Source organism: Lipotes vexillifer, unplaced genomic scaffold (assembly GCF_000442215.2).
Source record: "Lipotes vexillifer unplaced genomic scaffold, Lipotes_vexillifer_v1.1 scaffold534, whole genome shotgun sequence".
NCBI lineage: Eukaryota > Metazoa > Chordata > Mammalia > Artiodactyla > Lipotidae > Lipotes > Lipotes vexillifer.
In genome coordinates, this window is record NW_006787833.1 from 982,000 (window position 1) to 1,007,549 (window position 25,550).

General features: G+C 41.8%; 1 protein-coding gene across 2 annotated transcripts in view; it reads left to right on the plus strand.

Moving 5' to 3' along the window:
* Nucleotides 1-25,550, plus strand: part of RSU1 (Ras suppressor protein 1) — a 197,599-nt gene that overhangs the window by 95,507 nt on the left and 76,542 nt on the right. For both annotated transcript variants that reach the window (XM_007460875.1, XM_007460876.1), the window contains one exon: nt 10,997-11,129. In XM_007460875.1, coding sequence (XP_007460937.1) covers nt 10,997-11,129 — 133 coding nt within the window. The remainder of the gene's footprint in view (nt 1-10,996; nt 11,130-25,550) is intronic.

Genomic DNA, 25,550 nt, shown 5'->3' on the forward strand with positions numbered 1-25,550 from the left:
TTTTGGGGCTGCTTTATTTGTTTTTTTTTACTTTTTTGTGTTTTTTTGGCTGTGCCGTGTGGCATGCGGGATCTTAGTTCCCCGACCAGGGATCAAACCCGTGCCCCCTGCATTGGGAGTGCCAAGTCTTAACCACTGGACCAGCAGGGAAGTCCCGGGGCTGTTTTATTTAAACTTTTAAAAACATTTGATTGCTTAAATGCTTTTTTATTGTTACAAATAAACAGGGACTTTTCTAAGTGTGGTCCCTGGACCAGACATCATCATACCCTAAGAACTTGTTAGAAGTGTAAACTTCGGGTCTCATCTAGGTCCTCCTAAATCAAAAACTCTGGAGGTTTTCCCATGGCCTCCAGGGAATATTGATGCCCATTCAAGTTTTGAGAGTCACTGCTTTAGAATATATGGGAAACACAGTAAAGGGTGACTTTCATGATCCTACCTTCCGGAAATAACCACTGTTAAAATTTTATTTCCTTCTAGTCTTTTTTCTATTTATGTGTGTATATATACAGTGTGTGTGTTCTTCTAGTCTTTTTCCTATGCATATGTACTTTTTAAAAAACACATGATCATATTGTACTATGTGGGTTTTATAGTCTACATTTCCACCTTCAATATTATGTCATGACCATTACCCCACATCATTAAATTTTATTTGAAAACATTTTTAACCATATGACTACATATGATACCATTCTGAGTGTCTCATAATTTAGTAACCAACCCCTTAAGCCATTTGAGTTGTTTCCAGATGTTCTGGAGGAACACAGCAACAGAAGTGAAAATTTGTAAATCACTATGAATATCTATGATTGTATCCTTAGCATAAATTTATTACAAGGGTGGAATTACTGGGCCAAACAGTATGAGCATTGTTTTAGCTCTTACTATATATTGCTCAGTCATCTTTCAGAAAAGAGGTGCCAGTTTGTACTCTTAATGGTTAGGGAAAGTGTGCATTCCCCAAAGCAACTCTAGGAATCAGTCCTTTTGAGTATGTGTCAAGTTTGATAGAAGAATGCTTTATGAACTGTAAGTCAGTAAGACATCAGTCGACATCTCCTAGCCTTTGTCTTGGCCTACACTTTTGTACTCAGAAACATCGATGGTAGGTGCTGTCTTAGAACTTGTCTCTTAGATGCTAAGGTTGATTTCAAAGTTTTACTCTTCCCATATTGCCTGCCCTTCACCTCACACTGACTCTACAAGTTTTCTTGAAAGGGTATTGGAACTCTTCTCATGTGTGCTGTGGAACAAGCCTTCTGGGCAACATGGGTGTCATGGTGATCCTGGGTACCTAGGGCTGTAGGGATTGAGAAGGGCTAGAAGGCCTTCTAGGAAGAGAACAACGAATTGCTTTTGTCTGTAGTATCGCAAGACAATTCAGAAACACTTCATATTAAATCTTGCTAGAGAGGGAATTGTGGAAGAGACCTGAGATCGAATGTGAAGTAAGTGCTAAATTAGTGGAAATAATGTTTTATCATTACGGAGGATAACCTGTATTCGTTCAGCTTTAATAGCTATGGTGAAGGCTGGTTTGTGATACCTTTATTTTTTCTTTTTTTCTAACTTTATTGAGATATAACTGACATACAGCACTGTATAAGATGTACAGCATAATGATTTGACTTACATATATCATAAATATCACAGTATGTTTAGTTAACATCCATCATTTCATATAAATAAAAATATTTTCTGAATCTTGCAGAATTAAAAAAAAAAAATTAATTGTGGGACTTCCCTGGTGGCGCAGTGTTTAAGAATCTGCCTGCTAGTGCAGGGGAGATGGGTTCAAGCCCTGGTCCGGGAAGATCCCACATGCCGCGGAGCAACTAAGCCCGTGAGCCACAACTACTGAGCCCACGAGCCACAACTACTGAGGCTGCATGCCACAACTACTGAAGCCTGCGCGCCTAGAGCCCGTGCTCCACAACAAGAGAAGCCACCGCAATGAGAAGCCCGTGCATCACAAGGAAGAGTAGCCCCCGCTCACCGTAACTAGAGAAAGTCTGAGTGTAAGAACGAAGATCCAACACAGCCATAAATAAATAAATTAAATAAATTAATTTATTTTTATAAAAGTTAATTGAGTTTTACACTGGGAAGAGATCTTAGAACTTATCAGTTCTGATACCATTATTTCACAGATCAGGAAGCCAAGGTCAGGAGCGCTTCAGTGACTTGTTCAAGGGTATAACTAGTTAATGAGAGACCTAAGAATGAAGCCAAATGTGCTGACTTCTTTTAATTTTTTAAAATTAATTTTTATTGGAGTAGAGTTGCTTTACAATGTTGTGTTAGTTTCTGCTGCACAGCAAAGTGAATCAGTTATACGTATACATATATCCCCTCTTCTTTTAGATTTCCTTCCCATTTCGGTCACCACAGAGCATTGAGTAGAGGTCCCTGTGCTATACAGTAGGTTCTCATGAGTTATCTATTTTATACATAGTATCAATAGTGTATATATGTCACTCCCAATCTCCCAGTTCATCCTGTCCCCTGTTCGCCGCTTGGTGTCCATAAGTTTGTTCTCTACGTCTGTGTCTCTATTTCTGCTCTGCGAATAAGTTCATCTGTACCATTTTTCTAGATTCCACATATGTGCTGACGACTTTTGAGATCAGTTCTTTCCCCCACTCACATCATGTGGCTCTCCATAAAATGAGACTTAACAATTCGAGCTTGGAGGATACCTGTTGGTGTACAGTTTCCCTAGGGAATTCTCACACATCTGTACTTGAAATGGATTTTACCAAAGGGTGTGATACTGCTATTGATCCTATGAGAAGTTGTGATTGCTGGAACTTACTCTTTGAACATCCATTTATTTTAGTTTATGTTGTATTATACAGGGACGTCTCCTGGGGGTCTCCAGGGTAACTGGGGCTCCCTCGGTGCTGACATTTCCAACTTCCCAGGCAGTCAGAAAGTTGTCCTTGACCTGGGGAACTTGAATGGAAGGACGATGAGGTTTAGGAGGACACTGAATGACCCAGTGCACTCTGGGAACCGACCCCTGCGGGGTGCTGCAGACTGCCACCATTTAGAAATCTTCAGTCTTCTAGGAAATGAAATCAGGCCTCCTAAATTTTACCTTGGCCCTACTTTTGATCACAGACCTCTGAGAAGCTTATGAACTTGGGGGGGCCCTCTCTCCGGAAGAGTGCCACCATGCAAATGTAGATTTATTTTGCATTCCATTTCAGGAGATTATTAATTCCCTGAGTGAACCTCTATTTTAGGGAAACTGTTCTCCAGTATACGTTTTTCTCTCCTTTGCAAATTTCATTTAACATAATCATGAAAAGAGTATTTTATTATTTTATTTATTTATTTATTTTTTAATTAATTAATTTTTTTTTAAAAGAGTATTTTGTATTTATGTCGTGCTTTCCAATGTAGAGAACCATTTTGTCCACTTTGGGGCCCCTGTCCACAATCCTATCAATCTGTACTATTTTCCCCACTTGGCAGATGAGAAAACTGAAGCTCAGAAAACACAAGGATTTCCCTAAAGTCCTTTGGTCACAAAGCCAGTGAATGGTATTTGGCATCTGGAGCCAGGTCTTCTGGCCAGATCCACTGGGCTTTTGTCTATACTGCCTGACGTTACATCAACAATAACATGGAAATCTGGCAAGCAAAAATAAGATTACCTCCCACATTTAGAAGAATGATGGGGAAACCCTACGCAAATGCCAGGTTTACAACGTGAATTATTTATGGCGCAGCCGTGGAAAGGGACTTGCAGGGTAAAGCAGCAATGGTGGTGTGCACTGGGGAGGCCCCCTGCTCTGTTGCTGGGTAATCGTATTTACAAGTGACTGAGAGACCCTTCTATTCCATCTTATCCTGGAACACAGATATCAAATGGCCAAGAAGGGCACCAAGGGGAAACTGTAAAATGATATTTTTCTTCATGGGTTAGAAGGGCTTCTGGACTCGTTCACACTGACACACATAAATCAGATGCCACTTTTGTTGGAGCCATTTGGCAGGGTGTTTGGCTTTCTCAAAAAAAAAAAACCTTTTTTATTTAAATTGTACTCTTCCCTTGACTAGATCAGAAGAGTAACAGTTTTAGTATGTTTCACACAGCAGCAACGCTTTGTATGTATTAAGTGAACAAAATGCCTGTTTTAAAAATGTGTTGCCAGAAGGCTAAGCAGACAATTGCCAGAATGACAGTGTGGCCTCGAATTCCCCGCAGAATAAATTTGAGAGCTGTCATGAGACATCCCAGCTTACTTTGATTGCATCGATGATGCACAGAAAAAGAAGCAGCCTCAGACCCCCTTCTCCATCCAGTTAGGGTTTAGCAGATCATCATCTATAAAGCGTGCTGTTCCCTGCAGTAGGATGATGCTGTTTTAAATCAAAGCCACTGCCTTTGTACTAATTAGCGCCCATCGTGTATTTTGAATTGTTTTTGATGACTAATTTTCCATGCACCTTATTCTTATTTAATTATAAAAATAATCCGTACTTGTAATCACATGGAATTCTCGAAAATTAACAGTTTACCCTTTATTCTGCTGGTTCAAATCCCTTTCCCACCTTACATTCCCCTCTTTGAGGAAACCAGTATTAACAATTTGATATGTATCCTGCTCTTTTTTTTTTCACGTAAACATTTCCTCATATAGAGAATATGGGATTTCTTCCTTCCGTATTTTTTTCAATAATGAAATCGTAGCAAACTTATTAGTACACCCTTAATTTTTAAGAATTAGAGCATAGATCTCTTTCTAGGTCAAAACATACAAATCTATGTCATTCATTTTAATAACTGGAAACATTTCGTTGAGTGGCTGTAGCACACATTATTCTGCTTCTCACCTATGGGTGAACATTCTGTTGTTTCCAGTGTTTTACTACAGCAGACGTTTATTATTACAATACGAGCATCATTTTATAAGCTTTATGATCATTTTCCATTCAGTGAAGTGTGTTGCTAAAGAAGTGAAAAAGGTAGAAACCTTCCATCTCCAGCTGTCGTCTGTAATCATGCACTTCTATAATTAGTAGCCTTTTCCACAGTAATAAAATCTTAGAGGTTTACGTGCAGGATATCTCTTTATATCTGGAGTGGCCCTAGAAGTAGGTTTTAGTTTGCGTTGGAGTCATTTTTGGTTAGCTTCTGTGTATGGCTTCACTGCAGAGCAGAGGTGATCTTTCAGCTGTCATAATGTCCCATCTAGACCCCTTCAACAGTGAATCAATTACTTGGGTTTGGGCAAATCCAGGATACTGATGATAGACTACCCAATCAACCATGGTTTGCTAGTTTTACCTTGTTAGACTATAGCCTTAGATTTTCCTGAGTGAGAGAGCCTGGGTTTTAGGGTGAATTAATTTAAAAAGCGTTCTGTGGTATTTTGGAATTAGGGAGGGAGGGAACGATGCTTTGATGACGTGAAAAATTTGTCCAGATCGCCTCGATTGCTTAATATCCGATAAATGATGTTATTGGCCACGTGGTTCCGGGTTTTGAGCCCTCGGGAAGAATTCTTATCATCAGTATGACTATGAAAACAACCAATTTCCATACGTGAAAACCAACGTCTGCTTCTTAATGGGGCCACAATGCCTGTTGCATCCCATCACACGTATAACTAGCGAGGAGAATGACAGTTTTGCACGATTGTAGCCTTTACAAAATAACAGTTGCACGGCAAAGCAGCCATACTTGAGGCTCTTGAAAGAAGCATACATGGTCCTTTTGCAGGTAATAAAATGGAAAATCCAATTTGCAATCGCAGAAGCAGGCTCTGAGTGACAAATGATCTTCAGGGCAGCGCCGGCCAGAGGGTCACCACTAATCACGGTGCAGGCTGGCTCCCCGTGTGGCCCGGGCCTCCCCACTGGAGAGGGAGTGGAGGGAATCTGTGTCGGGGAGTCAGCCAGCGTGTCCGCGGATGCTCCGCTTTCTAGCTTATTAGATCCTCTTTGTCACAGTGCTTAATCCTGCCGTCTGATCCTTGTTAGAACAGCACCAGAGTGCCCGTTCAGGCTTCTAATCAAGGAGGTGGGCGAGGGCTCCTAAGTAGAGCCAGCGAAGCGTGCGGCAAGTTAGGGCTCCTGCAGCCTGACTGACGGGCTGAGATGCTTCCTGCATGTTATTACCGGAAAGGGAACCCACCTCGGACAGCTGACGGAGGGGCTCAGTGAGGCCAGAGTAACTTGTTGCTGAGCCCATCGGGGGGACAGGTGTCAGCTTTTCCCACGTGATAATGGCCGAGCTCCACGCGTTATCTTAGCCCTCTTCTGAAATTGCCAGCCTTCAGAGCGAGGTGAGAGAGCCAGAGACACAGAGCCGGCTGGCAGGGCCACAGCTGCACAGAAGCAGGTACTGTGTCCTCCACCAGTGACGTGAACTCAGAAAACAAAACCGGCACATCCTGTCCCCCCGAGCCTGCTTGTAGCTAGGAAGAGTTGGTGCTGGGTTTGACTTGTGCCGTTTCCAGCTCTGCCATCTGTAATAGTTGCCTGCTTTAAGGTGTGCTGTAGGCATTAAGCATGGGTTTCATGGTGCTTTGTTAAAAAAAAAAAAAAAAAATTGCACAGCATCAACCACAAAGCTACTGTTCGCTTCCTGCCCCCGCCATCATTCTTTTCTGTTAGGCTTCCCAGTTGTGGTATTCTGTGAAGCGCCTGTGAGTCTGAAGTCTGTCTGATACTAACTCTGACTTAGGGTTGTTTGATAATAAAATAAATAAATGGGGGAGGGGAGGGTAAGTCCTCTCCACCCTCCCCTCCCTCAGCTGGGATGTACAGATGAGGTGGAAGTGAAAGAAAGGAAATTGCTCGTGAAGAGCCTCTGGTCCTTTGTGCGTAGCTCAACTTCCAGACATCAGTTGAAGACCCCTTTGCCCCGAAGGGAACGCGTCCAGCTCCCATCCTGCATTTCCTGCGTGCTCCAGTTAGCAGCCGTCACTAGCCTTCCCCTCTGCCTCTGCTGTCTCCATGGACGGTGCTGAAATAGAGACGTTGCTAGGCATTGACAGATCTCCGGGGGGTTAGAGGCTTCAGACGAGACGGCCCAGGGAACATAGCTGACCTTTCTTGACACTGTTCCCCCAGGTCTGTCCTGCACGTGTGGCGAGCGGGGAGCATCGAAGTTTAGTGCGTTATTCTCAGAGGATGACCGCTAACAAGCCTGCCGGCTTAGTCAGAGGCTGTTACTAAGTGAGCAAGAGGCCGTGTACATTCCAAAGTGGGTTTGTGGGCTCTTGGTAAGAGCATGCAGGCTCTTCCTTTCTGCACCTGTATGTAAATCTCAAGGATAATCCATTAAAACCTGCTCATAATGTCTGTACTCTTGGAGTGGTGGGCAAACCTTGGACCTGGGTGGGCGGAAGCTGGTGATACAGCCTGGGAAAGAAGAGAGGGTTGTCTTCTCGCTGTCCCCAGGCAAACCTGGAATAGCTGAGGCTCGTCTCTGAGGTCCTTCCTAGACCCTTTCCCTGGTCCACGTTGCTCTCGTATTGACCCAGAGCCCTGAAAATACAGCGTGCTGAGAAATCCTCTGTGCTCCAAACATAGCCACCCCTCCCCTTCCCACACTTCTTCCCCAGAGTTAAAAAAAACAACAAAAACCCCCATATTCCTGTGATACCCATCGTGATACCCATCTGAACCAGAGGTTAAAGGGAAAACAATCCAGTTGAGTAAATTCGTGGTAATATGTGAAGGACAGGGAGTCCCGGAAGCTTGTTCGACAGATACAACTCTACCCACTGGAAATTTAGACGGTAGTTTTCATTAGAATAACCAGTTGGGGGGGGGGATGAAGGGGAAAGATATTTAGAGCAGAGCCGCCTTTATCAGGGAGATCCCCTTTGCTTAGGAATTGGATATGCTTTCCAGGGCTTTTTTTTTTTGGAAAACATATCTTTTTTCCAAAGGTCTCACGTATTATTTCTTTTTGTAGTTGATTCCATGCTGATGTCAGTGAGCAGGGCCTGGAGGCTGGAAGATGATACTGTGTAAGCGGAGGTTGTCTACGAGGTGAATGTTTTAAGAGACATACTTTTACCTCTAGTGCCTCCGCCTCCAACTTTTTAGTGAATTGCTTACCCCGTGGTGCTGTCACCTGGTAGCTCAGCCATTCCCTCAATGAGCATGCTTCCTAAGAATAGTGGGCAGCATAACACACTCTGTGTTTAAAACAGGACACTTCAGAAATACAGACTTGTTTTAAATAGAAGACTTTTTCCAGGAATTTCTATTACATTCATTTTTAGGAAATGTGGAAATTGGACAAGAAGTAATGAGAGAATGATATGGACAAGAGGACATAGAGTACAGAGGAAATGAGAATTATAGTGAAATTTAACCAAGCAATCAGTTTGATTCTCGGGAAGCTGAAAACCCCTTCCTTTCTCCAAGTAAAGATAAAAAACAAAATATATAAATGGCAGTCCATTGCCAACAAGGTTACACCCTGGTAGGATACTCAGCTAAACCGAATATGTGCGATGTTTGGATTTCCATTTACCCCAAGCAATTTTCTGACTCATGGTTGAGAGAATAAAGCTCATTAATTTCTCAAGTGATTTAATATCTGACTAATGATGTTTAACCATTAAGATGAGGAAATTGACAATATTGATAATCTTGGAGAGAAATGTATCTGCTTATTTTTGTACTTAACACCAGCAGATTCTAAGTAGCTTTGGAAAGATCATGATGAATTACTTGCTCTTAATATTTAGTAATATCTGCTATCTTTAAAAGCATTTTATGAAATGGTAACTAATCACTTTTATATTGGTCTTTTCTTTCTCCATTATTCTGAATAGTTGCAAGTTCATAGAGGCACACCTCAGAGATATTGTAGTTTGGATTTCAGACCACCGCAATAAAGCAAATATCACAGTAAAGGTGTTCACACGAGTTTGTTGGCTTCCCAGTACATGTAAAAATTATGTTTACACTATACTGTAGTCTGTTAAATGTGCAATAGCGTTCTATCTAAAATAACAATGTACATACTTTATTTTTATTTTCTTTCAATGTACATACTTTAATTAAAAAATAATTTATTGCTAAAAAATGCTAACCATCATCTGAGCCTTCAGTGACTTGTAGTAGTAACATCAAAGATCACTGACCACAGATCACTATAACATATATAATAATAATGAAAAGGATATTGCAAGAATTACCAAAATGTGACACAGAGACACAAAGTAAGCAAATGATGTTGGAAAAATAATACCGGCAGGCTTGTTGGACATCGGGTTGCCACAAACCTTCACTTTATAAAAAATGCAATATCGGCGAACCACAATAAAGGGAAGCGTGATAAAACAAGTTCTGCCTGTATAACAAAAAGAAGACAGATTCAAGGTATCGATTCTTTTGTTTTAAGAAATACTACATCATCCTGGTAAACATTTTCTTTTCATTTCCAAAGCTCAGATTAGCTAGGAAATTGATGTGCTTTGTGCAGTGCTTGCATCCTAGAATATGTTTTCCTTATCCTGAAGTTATCATTTATGACAATATTGGCCGTAGAGCCTGAGAACAGGACAGATAATGGCACTTTGGTTGTGTCCTGGGAAGAATAAATTGCTTGGTGTCTTTGCTCAAAAAGCCTTGGACTGTAGACCATGGGTCTACAAATGGACTTCCTCCGTAGGACTTTTAGGGAAAGGATTTCAGTGAGTCTGCCAAGTAAAGCACATACAGCTCTGCTGTGCAACATCTGTCCCTGTGTCTTTCATAGGCAAGCAGGTTCTAGGAAGCTCTTTCTCACGCTGTCTTTTCCATTTTTAAATATACCAAACAGAAAAACATATATAGAGAGTCGACTGACCCATCCATCAACAGGTGGTACCCAGATGCTGGCTGCCTTCATTAACTCATCCTTGGTTGATCTAGGTTGACATGTAACGTGATAGCTTCACCAAGCATTGTAGGAAAAATAAGAGGTTTGGAGTCAGAAGCCTTAGATTCCAATCCGCACTCTGACATTTTCTGATCTTGGGCATATTACTTAATTTCCCCCCAGGTTTCCATTTCTTTGTCTATAAAGCGATGTCAGTTACTGACCTTAGGGATTGTTGGAGAATCAAAGGAGGAAATGCTTTTTACAGGTAATTTGTCAACTGGTAAGGGCTGTACTTGTTTGCGGTTTTACCCTCACCATGTTGATGAGACTCATTTAGTGCTGATTCCGAGGTGTGTTTATGGTACCCGAATGAGGCGATAATCATTCTACTTGGGCAGTTTTCTTATCTTTCTTCACTCGTGTCCTGCTTTGGTGAAAAGTGGTGTTGATTGGTTCTGGTTTATTTTATTTTATTATTTTTTGAATTTAATTTAATTTATATTTTATACAGCAGGTTCTTTCTTATTAGTTATCTATTTTATACATATCAGCGTAAACACGTCAATCCCAATCTCCCAATTCATCACACCACCACCCCCGCCCCCGCCACTTTCCCGCCTTGGTGTCCGTATGCTTGTTCTCTACATCGTTGTCTATTTCTGCCCTGCAAACCGGTTCATCTGTACCGTTTCTCTAGGTTCTACATGGGTCAGGTTTAGATCAGATCGGACAAGTGGTGATGCATACTGTCAAGATGGAATTTGGGGAGGTTCTGCTATTAATGGTTCTCTCGATCTTGGAGGGCCATTGTTGTTTCTGTAGCAAATACTTGGAAAAATGAAGCAAATGCTTCATTGGCAAGAATTCCGAGTTTACTTCCTTCTTACATCTTTCCTCTACTCCCTCTCTCCTCTCTCCCTCCCTCTCTCCCTTCCTTCCTTCTTAATTTCTTGGGCCAGTGTACAGTCACTGACATGGCATGTATATCAGTGATGACTTTTGGTAAAACTTTTTAAAAGAAATTAAATGACTCAAAAAATGCTTAAGGTTGTGCTATGATTACTGAGCAGGAATTACTTCTTAGATTTGATTTCTGTTGGTTGGATGACCTTCACCTTTTTTTGGTTCCCCCCTCCTTCTTTTTAGGAAACTTGGATTTAACTGGTCAGAAGCAGATATTCAAAGCAGAGAACAACCCCTGGGTTACCCCCATTGCTGACCAATTCCAGCTTGGTGTGTCCCATGTTTTTGAATACATCCGCTCTGAGACGTACAAATAGTAAGTAGACTGTGATTTTCTGAAATAGTCTGGTTTTACAGGTATTCGCAATTATGCCATTTTTAAAAACCTATCGTGTGATCTTGTCATTGGTGGCACCGAGCTCAGAGCATTTTAAAGTTTTATTAATAACCACATGTAATTGTCTCTGTTATTTATAGATTATTTTTAATTGATATTTTCAAAGGGAATTTATACCAATTTTGTTTAGAAATCTCTTAAGGTATTAAATTGGCTGACAATGCATGGCACTAAGGAGATTCACCAAATACATAAAGACCAGAGCATACTTTTTTCTCCTTTGAATGTAAAGAATAACAAATGTTATGAACAAAATTGTTAAGTGGTTTATTTATAAAATCAGTAGGGAATACTAAGAAAGCATCATCCTATTCTTCAGAAGCTTTTACTCTAGTGAGATAATAATCTCTCTAAGAGAAGAGAGAAGGCAGAAGACAAGGAGGAGGAATCAGCTAGCTTAAGTCATAGAATCAAAATCTCTCAAGTCCTCCCCTCTGGTCAAGGGCACCTGTGGGGACCCAGCCTTAAAACCAAACTATTCCCACCTCTTTCTTCCTTAGTTTGTCTGGGTTGGAAGGAATTCTACCAGCCCCACCTACTCTGTTGTTACTATTAATCTTCTGTCATTATTTCTCCCTCATCCACTCCCCAACCCCAAATTGAAGTGAGCATTTCTCTCAATGCTTCAGTGACCCCTAACACCAAAATCCCGTCACCGCTAGTTTTAAGCAAATGCAAATGACTTGAAACAATTCGTAGTCCGGTTTAATCTGTTCCTGTGTCTGGTACCAACTTTTGAGAATTTAATATCCCAACTCTTAGAGAAGACCTAGGAGATCATTAAAAGTTACATTCAGTTTGGAGTCTCCGTTTTTTGGTATCAGAAATACGCTCTCCCCGCAGACTCAGCACAGCTCTCTCGGAATCTGTGTTGGGACAGCAGGTCAGACTTAACTGACGGGGCACGGGGCAGAGTCCTTGCCTGTGGTGGCCAGCTGTGGCTCTGGTAGCACATGTCCCCGTATGCCATGCTCCTGGTTACACATCTGGGACTCCTTATGGTATATTTCCATCTGACAGAATCACAGAGAAGATGAGCTGTGAAAGAAGAATGGTGTTCAGGGGAAATAGACTAAAATTGCCAAAATGATGGTGTATCCTCATATGCGAATGCAGCGTAAAGCATGATTTAGATTTCTTTGAAGATGATACCTTAACATTTTTTTTTGATACCTTAACATTTATCACATGTCATAAGACTTACCTTAAGAGTAAAATGAGAGATGTATAGGCTATGTGTTATTGTTTCATGAACTACATAGATATGTGCAATTATTATAGATACATAGTTTTTAAAAAAGAATGAACATAGCTCAGCCTTGAAAATTTGTTTAATTATAAAAATGTGTGAAAATATAGTTGCAAATGAACAGTTTATCGTTCATTTGGTTTCTCTTAAATTGTTAATCATTGCTAGCATTGGCTTTAGTTAAGGCTCTAATTTTTCGTTAGTAAATGGAGGATGATGTAGAGCTTGTAGGGTTTGTAGGGTATGCTTTTAGAAAACCATTGTATATGATACCTACAGAAAAAATAAATAAGCTCCAATTATTCTAGAATTGGGGGAAGCACTCTGTTGTTTTTTCTGGTTAACAGTTTTTTAATTTACCATACACTAATTTAGAATTTACAGAGAATTAGAATACGTTGTGTATGAAAGTGCTTCTAATTTTAATTTCATTGGAAAAGATCACATTGTGAATGTATGGATTTTGTATTACCTTTGAGTCATTAGGCTATTAATCACCATTATATGCTGTTACAAACTATTTCCGTTTATTTGAACATCATTGGGATTCTGGATGAGTGAGTGGTATGTGGCACTGATTGAGTTCATTAGTAAGTTATTTGAAAGGGAATCTGTGACATTTTAATCTGTGACATATTTGATGTATATATTCTTGTCTGTTTTATTAACATCTTATATTTAAGGATCAGAGTAAGCAGTTTGCCTATTAGCTTATTTTTTATGTGTTTGTTTTCCTCGTGGAGAATTATCTTTGGTCCAGTTAAATCAACATTAGAAGCTTAAACAAGCATGGGAGAGCCATTATCCCCTTTCTAGGGGGACCAATCACTACTCTGTTCACTGCTTTTAGAAGAGTGTGTGAGCCTCTGCTGGGAGAATGCACTTGACATTAAACTCCTGGGGGCAGGGACCTCCTTAAAGTGAATTCCCTTAGAGTTTTCCCCTTCTCTCCTTGGGAAAGAGAAGAACGTGAAGCACTTCCTGTATCCCAGCTTTCTGCCCTCCTGTTCTCCCTTGATCAAACATACCAGCCAGAAACACGGACTGTGAACTACGTAAGACACCGCCTCAAGCTCTTAGCCTTTTTAAAAAGATGCTCGTACGAAAATGGCACCACTGTGTTTCACTGACATTTTAAATTTAAGGTCCTCTTTTACATGAATAGGTATATGTTAGTATATCCTCATGTAACTGGAACCCAACTTAATTCTTTCATTTTCTTAAGCAGCCACTTCATAATTAGAGGACTTTTAGTATCCTTCTCAGCTCTCTGAAAAAACCCCTCTAATTAGCAGATGTTTGGCTACTTTTGTAAAGCTGTACATGTGATGACTTGCAAGGAGGCAATTTATTCGTTATACCTGTATTTTTTTTAAACAAGGCAAATGTCTCAATCAGTACCTTAGTCTTAGATCCTTTATTCTGAAACCTGTGGTTTCTAATCTTCACTTCCTTGTTTCTTTTTATATAAGTCACATACATCCCTTCCAATGAAAAAAATCCTTTTTTTAATATTGATCTTTAGCCTGTCATAAAAGCATATTTTAATTAATTTATTTAGTTTTTAGAAATTTATTTATTTATTTTTGGCTGCGCTGGGTCTTCGTTGCTGTGCGTGGGCTTCTCATTGCAGTGGCTTCTCTCGTTGTGGAGCATGGGCTCCAGGCGCGCGGGCTTCAGTAGTTGTGGCACACAGGCTCAGTAGTTATGGCTCACGGGCTCTAGAGTGCAGGCCCAGTAGCTGTGGTACACGGGCTTAGTTGCTCCACAGCATGTGGAATCTTCCCGGATCAGGGCTCGAACCCATGTCCCCTGCATTGGCAGGCCGACTCTTAAGCACTGCGCCACCCGGGAAGCCCATAAAAGCATATTTTAAATTTTTATTCTGGCACACTTAAAATACCAGTGAGTCTCCTTCCTCTTTTTTCTTTTTAACCAATTGACCCATTACCTAAGTGAGAGCGTTGAGAACTCACCAGCGCATTTTATATCCCTTCATGTCCATGGTTGAAGTTCAAGGTGACCTTCCAATTCTAAGCACATCCTGAGAGCCCTTCCAAGTCTTGAGCAGCGACAGGCAGGGAAGATGGATGATCTGACTTCCAGACTCTAACGGACTCCAGGAGGAGACGTGGATGTTTGAAACAAAACAGGGAAGTCGGTGTTCAGGAAGAATTAAAATACTTGGCAGTGATTTAAGCTGATGAAGATGAAGCAGGAGGGGATGTGGGCAGGTGTGGCTGGGAGGATGCCAAGGTGTGATTCTTCAGGAGATTGTTCTTTTGAGTACATTCGGGGCATTCATCACATCCTCATCATTCCTCAGATGCTCTTTGTTCATTTATGGTACTTTCAGCAAAGGGAACATATTGGCTGGTGTCATTGCTTTGCCCGCTCATTGTCACTTATTCCCTCTGTTAAAATAATTTGCTCCGGGCTTCCCTGGTGGCGCAGTGGTTGAGAATCTCCCTGCCAGTGCAGGGGACACGGGTTCGGGCCCTGGTCTGGGAAGATCCCACATGCCGCCGAGCAACTGGGCCCGGGGGCCACAACTGCTGAGCCTGCGCGTCTGGAGCCTGTGCTCCGCAACAAGAGAGGCCGCGACAGTGAGAGAGAGGCCCGCGCACCGCGATGAAGAGCGGCCCCCGCTCGCCGCAACTGGAGAAAGCCCTCGCACAGAAACGAAGACCCGACGCAGCCAAAAATAAATAAATAAATTAATTAATTGAAAAGAAAATAATAATTTGCTCCATCTGGATGTTGAGGATCAAACCCTACTGGTGCGTTAGCGTCTTTGGGCTGTTGCTGAGTAACTTCTTCTAGGCAGAATTATGATGGGATGTAGTCACCGCTTGTTAAGTTTCCAGAAGGCAGATTTATTTATTTATTTATTTTTGTCCCCGGGAGAAGTCAGATTGGAGTCAGGATCCTTGACAAGATTCTTTGTGAAAGGGAGTAACTCGCACTTTTCACATTTCCATCAAGGAAGGCGGATAGAAACCGCGAGCCATTTTAAAAAACTGACACGTTAACTCTTAACAAAAGAAGAGGTTTGACAAATGTTAAGCTGAAAATGTGTCGGTTGAAAGCGACATTTGGAAAACAGGCTTCCTCAGGAAGGCTGCAATTTGTAAGGCATGGCAGTCCTAAAGCCTCATCTCCAGCTTGGCATAACTCAAAAGGTGCTCCCCCATCATTTCTCCTGTCTTGTGACTTTCTTTGCGCACCAGAGAACGGTGCCACACTCACTTGCTTTTCTGTTTCGTTTTTTAAATGAAGATGTTTGTCCTATTGTTAATATTACTTAACGGAAACCTTTTAACTAAGCAGTGTTTAGTGAGTGGTGAGCACTGATGGGGGAAAATGCTAGCAATTTCTCCTGCCTGGAAGTCTAGCAAAATAAATCATCCTGTTGAGCTAGCTTGTAAGGAGGAATAAAGTGCTTTGATTCCGCTGCGTATGGTTTCTCAGGCTGTTTTACTTGTAGAATTAAAATGAAGTGATGTTTTCTTGTTTTCTGCAGTATGGGCAAACCTATTAGAGGCTGGAATGGGCATACATGGGCTTTATTAAACTACTGTATCCCTGAGTGGCTGCTGACTCAGAAGATCCTCAAGTAACAGATATATCTGGTCTACCAAAAGGCTAAAGAATTTCCAGCTTAATAAGTGATCCCATTTATTTAAGACAGCCCTTTGCAGAAGGAAATCCTGTCTAACAAAGCTCCTTAAACCTTATTATCTTTCTGGTGAAGTATAAATGGATGCACGGAACGAGCATGGTTTTATAAATATCACAGAAGGCTGGAGGAGCAGGTTAATCTGCCCGGACCTTGCCGTAGCAGTTAGTGAATTTTTTACATAGTTGACAGTAGGTGTGCAAGACGACAAAGACTCTTCTCTTTCATTACTGTATCTGAAAATAGCTCCAGGCAAGCCAGAGAAACACAGTATTTCTTTATAGTAGACATGAAAAAGAAGAACCAATTTTTCCTAAAGCTTGCGACATAAAGATTGTTTTTATTTTTAAAAGTTGGCTGTGTACTGTGCTCCTGCTAATTTATATTTCCTTTATAGATGCTACATATGTATACTGCGGTTCTTTCTTTAAGTTAATAAATGTATTCTCACGTTTCCTCCATAATACAAAATATGATTCAGACCTTTGACCTCTCTGCACCTATTTGCATACAAATGTGCTGCATTTAACGAACCTTGCTAAGAAATATCAAGGAGAAAAGGGAAACCCATAAAATATGTTGTGTTTCAGGTAGTATTGTGTCATACCCCTCATTTCATGTTCACTTTAAATGATAAAACTTACATAGCATTCCTTTTTGTCCAGATAGTATGTTACCAGCATAAGGAGTTGACGAATGTTAATTCCACTGAATAGATGTAAGTCAGGATGGGACATAATATCAACTATATAATAATATCTTTGACTTGGTCCCTCACCTGTTTTCATTGTGTGGCCATGAGACATTAATTGCCCTGGTAAATTAATCCTTCCCCTCTTAAGGGAACAAGAGGAAAGAAGACTGTTTGAGGAAGAGTGCATAACAGTTCTCTCTTCCGAATTTTTTGGTAGATTTTGCTTAATGTAATTTACAATTAAAAGGAGTTTCTCTTTTCCGCTTTTTACTTGTTTAACACTGTTATTCAGCTGGACTTCAGAGGTCATCAGTATTTTTCCTTTTTCTTAGTGCATGTTCATCCTTTCTTCAATACATAAAGTTTTTACATGTCTTTTAAAGCTTTACTCTCCTATAATTTGCTAGCTCGTTCAGAACAGGTCGGTTTTTTAAGTGGGCGGTGCTTCCCATTTGACATTTCCAGTGTACCTGGAGTCCGGGAGGGTGGCAGAAGGGAACTTCCAACCCCTAAAGCTATAAAGGTCAAAGGTAAACTCTGTCAGGGATTGAAAACCAGCTTCAGGAGGCTGAGCTGGGATTCCTGAAGGCCTCTAGGAAACCCCATCTTACACGTATTCTGGAATGTCTTTCCCTCTGACGTGCCTTAGATGCAAATGCGGACTTGGGAAAGGCTACCTCACGTAGGCACATTCATTCTCTGGTCCTCTGGCGTGGTCACGCCTCAGCCACGCTGTGCTGGGTGAGCTCTGTGAGATCAGGTTTGACCGGTGAGCTGGAGCTCTGTCGGTCTTGCTGCATTTTATTCCATGACCAGGGCAGGTATCATTAAAGAGTTGCGAATAGGGCTTCCCTGGTGGCGCACTGGTTAAAAATCCACCGGCCAATGCAGGGGACACAGATTTGAGCCCTGGTCCGGGAAGATCCCACATGCCGCGGAGCAGCTAAGCCCGTGCGCCACAACTACTGAGCCTGCAAGCCACAACTACTGAGCCCACGTGCCACAACTACTGAAGCCCGCGCACCTAGAGCCCGTGCTCCGCAACAAGAGAAGCCACCGCAGTGAGAAGCCCGCACACCTCAACGAAGAGTAGCCCCTGCTCGCTGCAACTAGAGAAAGCCCGCGTGCAGTGACGAAGACCCAAGACAGCCAAAAATAAATAAATGAATAAATAAATTTATTTTTTTTAAAAAAGTAGGCCTTGTACTAAAAAAAAGAGTTGCAAATAAATTTAGACGGGCAAATGGGAAAAAACACAGCTGCTCCATCAAAGGGGGGAGAGTGTTGTTTACTCTGAACCTCGCCCTACAAGAGGTTTTTACCCGTGATTTTAAAGAGCAAGACAGTCATGTCTCTCTTCCCCCCACTGTTTATCTCCTCCTTCCTTGTATGTTGACTCTGAAGCGTGCATTCAGCCTGTGTTTTACATCATGTAATGCGTGATGCATTACAGTATCAATTTAAGGTAGATGGAATATAGATAATTGGTCCCTCTTGACAGAAGGAAAAGAGACGTAGTCTAGACTCCATCTACACTCCGGAAAAGAAATGTGTCAGGTTACTTCCTCTTCCGAAAGAGCTATTTTGAGTTCCATTTTTAGCTGATACTCACTTGAAATAATCATATCGAACTGTTGACTACTGACCTACTCAAAGACATGGTCCGCCCTACATATTGATAACCTTTGTTAACTCCCAGCAGTGTTCAAGTTCAATGCTGATGCTTTCTGTCCAGCTAAGATGAGTTATTGCCTGCCTTTGCTGTTTTTATTTGAGAGAGAAATTAGTAAGTGGCACTTTATAATCAAACGAAACTGTCTGATTTCTGTTCTCTACACGGTAATATCTAGTTTTATTACATGCTGGCATTTTATTGAGCTCTGGTCTCTTATTCTGGTCAGGCATTGTTGGAGGTTTTGTTTTTTGTTTTTTGTAATTTTTGGCAATTATAGGTTCTCCTATAATGTCAGATATTTTGGTTTAGAATGCATTATCTTAGGAAAAGCGTTTTAGTCAACTTTATTAGATAGAAAGGGTAATTGTGAGTTTTGTGTCCTCTGGCCTTTATTGATGCCCAATTTATTCGTCAACCGTTAAGGAAATAACTCTCCAGATTTTGTTCTTTTGTGTTTGTATATCATCTCATATGTATTTTTTAAGACGCACGTTGTAAAAAGTTTGGGGTCAAGAAAATACAGTTTTCCACTATCATAGTTAATTTTTAAATAGTCTCATTTGGAACCCATACAGTTTTATCACCTTCACAATGTACATACTTTTTTTTTTTCTCCATCCAGTTAGTGTTTGTTTGGAAAACAAATAAATTGTTATTGAGGTTTTGTTTATTTTACTTAGCGAGGTTACTAAATAAACGCCCTGCTTTTTTTTTTTCCTCTTGCTGATACCTAATTTTGTCTAATTTTGGTTTTTTAAGCCACCCCGCAGAAATTTATTATCTGACAGTTCTAGAACTCCAAGATGAAGGTGTGAGAGAGGTTGGTTTTTTCTGAGGGCTGTCGGGGAAGCATCTCTTCCAGGCCTTTCTCCGTGGATTACAGATGGCCGTCTTCTCCGTGTGCCTTTACATTATCATCCCTGGAAGTGTCTGTTTCTATGTCCAAATTTCCCCTTTCTATAAGGACACCAGTCATATTGGATTAGGGCCCACCCTGATGACCTCACTTTAATTTGATTACCCCACTAAGACCCTAGTATCTTTCAGATACGGTCACATTCTGAGTTACCAAGGGTTAGAACTTCAGCATGAATTTTTTGGGGGGAAATTCAGCCCCTAACACTATTGTTACCCCAGTGCATTCCAGATCACCCTGTCTTTCCTCTCTTCTCCCATAGCCCCCCGCAACCTGGGGGGCATATTCTGTTTATTCGTAAATGTGTTGAAATTACTCTGGAAGGTTTAATCCACCTCTCCGCAGTCCCTCCACCATGTCTTTCTTATGCGTTTAGCTTTCAGACTTAAAGCTTCCTTCAGAAAGTGCACATTCACCATTGTTCCATTTTAGGGACACAAAGGTTAGGCTCTTTTTTTGGCAGATGGGTCAGTGTTTTTAATTTCTAATCATCCCTTAAGAACGGACCATGTTAAAACAGAAGCTGGTTAGAATTTGAAGATCCCCTGGGAGTGAAAGCCACCTTACAAAATCTCCTGCTTTGTCGTAGTCAGCTAGAGAATTGAAGAAGGGAGAGTTCCATAGAGCACCCACCATTGGACCCTGTCGTGTTTCTTTCACAAGAGTCTTATGGCCGGAAGATGCAGCATGGGGGACCTTTGTGCCACCTGGCAGCTTCTTGCACTGGGACCCCCACTAGAAGGTGTGGAATCTTCCCTCTCTGACTTTGTGGACCTACTTCGTAGCTCTCCCCATGTTTTGCCCCGTAAGGTGTGGAGTCAGGAATTTCCTGTTCCATCTTGGGGTTCCAGTCACCACATCTGGAGCCCTTAGGACTTTTATTCCATTTTCCAAGCTTGTCTCAGGAGATCTCTGGAGTCTTACTGGGTGAGATGGAGACTACCAAGAACGGGGCATTGACTTCTCTTCTCGTGTAACTAAAGCTGGTTTGCTTCCCCAGCGTGCAGACAGACATCAGAGATGGAGAGTGGTTTCACACGACGCACCGTGGTGTAGAGACTCGGTCGTGGGCTCTGCCGGGAGCCGTGAGGAACGGGGAAAACAAAGTCTGTCCTCAGAGCGCCGGCCTTAGAGGTGGTTCCCAGCCCCAGTTCTCTCAATGGCAAAGGACCTCATCATGCTTACTCTCAGCTTCCCCATCTTAAAAGCAAGAGGTTCAAACTAGGGTCATCTCTAAGAGTCGTCTCAGCACCGATTTCTAATCCTGAATCCTCTCTGTTTTTCTGGGAAACATGTTTTGTTTTTGTTTTTGTTTTCCCATGGAAAAACCCTCTTGTTTATTTGATTAAACAAAAATAAAATAAGCTGCATAGGAGCAACTTTAAAGTCCAAAGAGACACCAGCTTTGTTTTAAGGCTGCGGTAGCTGATACAGCATCTCCTCGCTACCTTCTCCAGCCTTCTCTGTGGACCAGAGCGATACATTCAGAAGCCTGTTAGCTAACACAGGAGTTTTTGAACACTTTTCCACTGGTTCTCCACCTGCTCATTGCCTGTCATGCCTGAGGCCTATAGGTATCATTTAAGATTTAAAAGTAAAAATCCAGAGGGCAGGAGAAAAAAAACCCACCCCAGACAAAAACCTACCTTAAAGGTTTGGGGGGAAAACCTTTGTTTCTCTGGGAAACATGTTTTATTGTCTATACCAATTCATTATTTTTTTCAGATTTAGTTTAATTCTTGAATTTGCCCCCCACATGGATTTCCCTCATTGATTTTTTTTTTTTGTAAAGGCCACGGAAGATGATGATGGCCCTGAATATAAATTGTTACAGGAAAATAGATACAAGATAAAATTACCAGATCAACCTTTGTATTCTATATTTTATGGAATACCTAATATATATTTGGCAGTAACTTATTCGTACACATGAATTCCTGACACTTTCGATCCTTTAGACTTATTAATCAGTGTAGTCAGCACCAGAGCAATTTTATGAGACTTACCAGTCATCAAAAATTTATTATCAGATAAATCACAGAAACAACGAGCATCTTAATAGGGTAGAGAAAGTGGCATGTAAAGGATCGTTTAAGACTGTGCTTTTTGTTGGTTGTGTGTTATATTTACAGCCAGTATCTGAGAGCTTACTCATAATTTCATGCAGAGACCCAGCAGGGTGATAGTTATCTTCTTAGGTAGAACCTTTTTTCTTTGTTTTTCTCCAGTAGAATACTGTGTTTGGTCTAACTGTAAGACTGAGAACACTCAAGGTACAGAAGGTAGGAAAATCATATTCCGATGCTAAGCTTATAGCATTTCTTTTAAAACGGTATCTACGTTTTCTTCCGAATTTCATTACAGCTGTCATCCAGAGTTAAGACTTATCAAGCCTCAGTCCTTTCCTTTGGGACAAAATGGCTAAACTTGAACTCTGAAATGGCATGCGGAAATAGCAGTAGACAATTGCCTTACTTGGGGATGGGCTCCATGTGCACCCTCCTGGCAAATGTGAGGCACAGGCTATGTCTGCTGTGCTCCTGGCAGTGTCTTTGAAGATATAATGATTCTGATGATACAATAAAAGACTTGGGTCTTCGTCGTGTAAGATGAGCTGCTTGGAGGGGAGTTTTTCTCTCCCTCTAGCCCTGTCCTGAGTGTCCCAGAATCTCACTATGCTCTGGGACAGGAGGATCATGGCAGTGACCCAGATCAGAGCTGAGCTGACACTCGGGAGCCCTGGAAGAGATCCACTGGGAATGAACCCAGAATGACAAGGCTGGGTTACTTCGCATTAAAGATACAGCCTGCTTCCTACCTCAGCTCTCCATAAGTGCTGTTTTCTCTGCCTGGAATGTTCTGTCCTTGTATTTACATACTGAATGCCCAATTATCCTTCAAGTATCATGTTCAGTATTGCTTCCACAGAGACTTTGTTGCCAAGTGTTTCCCTACTGCCCATTTACTCTAGGTCCCTTTTACTGTCTTCCTTCTGACTCTTTTACCTTAGCAGCAATTTTAATGGTAGTAGTAGTAATAATAATAACAACAACAGTAATAATAATAATAAGCAATGACTATTTACCATGTGACAGGCATTAAGCTAAGCTCATTATATGTGCTATTCAGCATTTTGTAACTCAATATTTATTTCAGTGAGTATCACATAGATTTGGGGGGAGGGGGTGAAAGTGCATGCCTTCTCTCCCTTAAGAGACTAATCTTTTGGGAAGCAATACTGAAGATTCCCTCATTTCTGAGCTATGCACATGGCACCCTCAGTGTCCTGTATGAATGACCCGTCATCTCATGCAGAGGAGCCTCTGGCAGGTTGCCCTGATTTCTGAAAGAAAAGACCATTCTGGTGTCCAGAAGAAACCGTGCTGTCGTTCTCAGCTTCTGCTGGTACAGGGTAAACAAGACTGGAGACATTAAAATGCATCCTCAGCCTGTAATATTAAGGCAAGATTCTGTCTTCGTTTGTGTTGATCTCTCTCTCTCTTTTCTTTTTATAAATTTATTTATTTAGTTAGTTATTTTTGGCTGCATTGGGTTTTCGTTGCTGCACACAGGCTTTCTCTAGTTGCGGCGAGCGGGGGCTACTCTTCGTTGCCGTGTGTGGGCTTCTCATTGTGGTGGCTTCTCTTGTTGCGGAGCACGGGCTCTAGGGCGCGCGGGCTTCAGTAGTTGTGGCACGTGGGCTCTAGAGCACAGGCTCAGTAGTTGTGGCATGCGGACTCAGTAGTTGTGGCTTGCCGGCTCTAGAGCGCAGGCTCAGTAGTTGTGGTTCATGGGCTTAGTTGCTCCACGGCATGTGGGATCTTTTGCCCACACGTCTCTCATGTTGGAAATGAAACAGTTCCTTAACTTTACAGATAGAGGAATTATGTTTGAAAAGGAGACCTTCCTCTCTATGAATCCGTGGGTCTGTGCCTTCTCTTTGTCCATCAAGGGAGTGTTTTCACGGGGTGTGTGGAGTATGTGATTGTGTTTGTGAATGTCTGGAATGTAGCTGAGGAAGACAGAGTAAACCAGGACATGTGGTTATTCTGAGGGGGGGCGGGGAAAGCAAGGAGAGAGGGTACATTCTTTTCATTTTTCACACTCTGGTACCTATCAGATGTTCCATTTTGTACATGTATTCACTGTTGAATAGGTTAAAATAATTTATAGAAAAAAAAAAAGGGACTTCCTGGCGGTCCAGTGGTTAAGACCCTGTGCTTCCACTGCAGGGGGCGTGGGTTCCATCCCTGGTCAGGGAGCTAGGATCCCGCCCACGCCACGCACAACAACAACAAAGTTAACTGGAGAGCCCGTGAAGTTAAGAAGGAAGAAGCCACAAAGCACGTAGCTGTGTAATTGGTTTTGTCTACTGTATGTCCCCTTTCCACTTGTTTATCTGGATTAAGTGGAATCATCCCTTCTGATCAGTCTCTCTCTAACCAGGTACCCTCAAAACCTTCAAGGTGGGCTTCCCTGGTGGCGCAGTGGTTGAGAGTCCGCCTGCCGATGCAGGGGACACGGGTTTGTGCCCCGGTCCGGGAAGATCCCACATGCCGTGGAGCGGCTGGGCCCGTGAGCCATGGCCACTGAGCCTGCGCGTCCGGAGCCTGTGCTCCGCAAAGGGAGAGGCCACAACAGTGAGAGGCCCGCGCACCGGAAAAACAAAAACAAAAACAAAAACAAACAAACAAAAAACCTTCAAGGTGACATCACCTCTCAAAATGTGTACTGAGTCTTGGAAATGGATTCTCTACATGTGAGCTCGAGAGAAGGGTTCTCGCTCAACTCAACCACCCTTCCTCTTCTTGGCTGAAGCTCTGTGAAATCGTGCCTTGTGTATAACGCCTCTCGGATGATGTCAGCCTGTCCTGCACCCTCGGAAGGATCGGGAACAATCCAGCCTTCCTGCGGAACCCAACAGGACATGGGAAAAGGGGGTCATTCGCAAGGACGTAGCAAAAGAGAAAGAGGAAAATAAACAAGACAAACCTCTTCATTGAGTTTCTTTAGGTAGCAGTATTTTCCCACCTAAGGTTTTAAGTGATTGAAAGGTAAAAGCTTGTCTATATTTTTAAGATCTTGACGGCTTGACATATGGAAGAATGGATCTTGGAAGAACTGATTATGTTAGAGGAAGAGACTGGGCCTCAGGTTTCCATAATATATGAAACATGGGTTTTTTGTTTTAATTCTTCTCTCTTGTTTCATGCTTTTGGCTGTAAGCAAAGATGACGTGTGTGTTTCAGACTGTTTACGTGAGATCAGGAGCATTTTTAATCTGTTCTCATGCATTCTCAATAGAAACTGCGTGAGTGGTGATCTTTTAATAGAATGTCTTGCAACTAGCAAATTTGTTTTGGTACTAAATTCCAGATAATTCCTAAGGAATGTAAATCTTGTCACTAAAAGTTTTTGTTTTAGAAATACTTAACACCTCTCAGATTTTGTTGTTCTGGGAGCCACTGCTTTGGGAAGATCCCTGCTGTTCTCATTACTTGCTGCAAGTAATAAATCCTTCCTTCTCCTGTTCTTTGGTGTGGTTCTGTCTTTTGACACCCACAAAGAGGCAACCCCCCCCCCCAAAAAAGAAAAATACTTAAAATCTCCAAACTATATAATTGTTAAGTTTTCTGAGGCCAGCCTCTGCTTCATCTTCACAAGTTTAATCAACAAGACAGGGCAACAAGAAAGGTACTGGTCATCAAGCCGACTGAGTAAAAATATTCTTTTCAAATTTTATAGTGGAACATGGTGAGAAAAGAAATGATGGCATGTGGGGAAGATGCTCCTTCAAGAATGCATCATACAAGATGAGTTTTGGCTTTACTGTGGTTGAAATACTAAGAATCTTGCGCAGCTTTTTCTAGAAAAATTTAGATGCCTGATAGAGTCAGATGCTTTCAGTATCCCTCATTTTTCTTCTGTGCACGCGCTAACATCCAGGTGGATCAGTGAGTAGTGACAGAAGTCGTCTCAGTTACACTAAGGAGAGAGAATTGACATTCGTTGACTTCCTACCGTGTTCCAGGACCTGGTGGGTTCCTTGCAGGCTTCATCTACCGTGATCTCATGATCCCATGAGATGTAGGTGTTCGCCTTGCTTTCAGATGAGAGAATGAAGAGC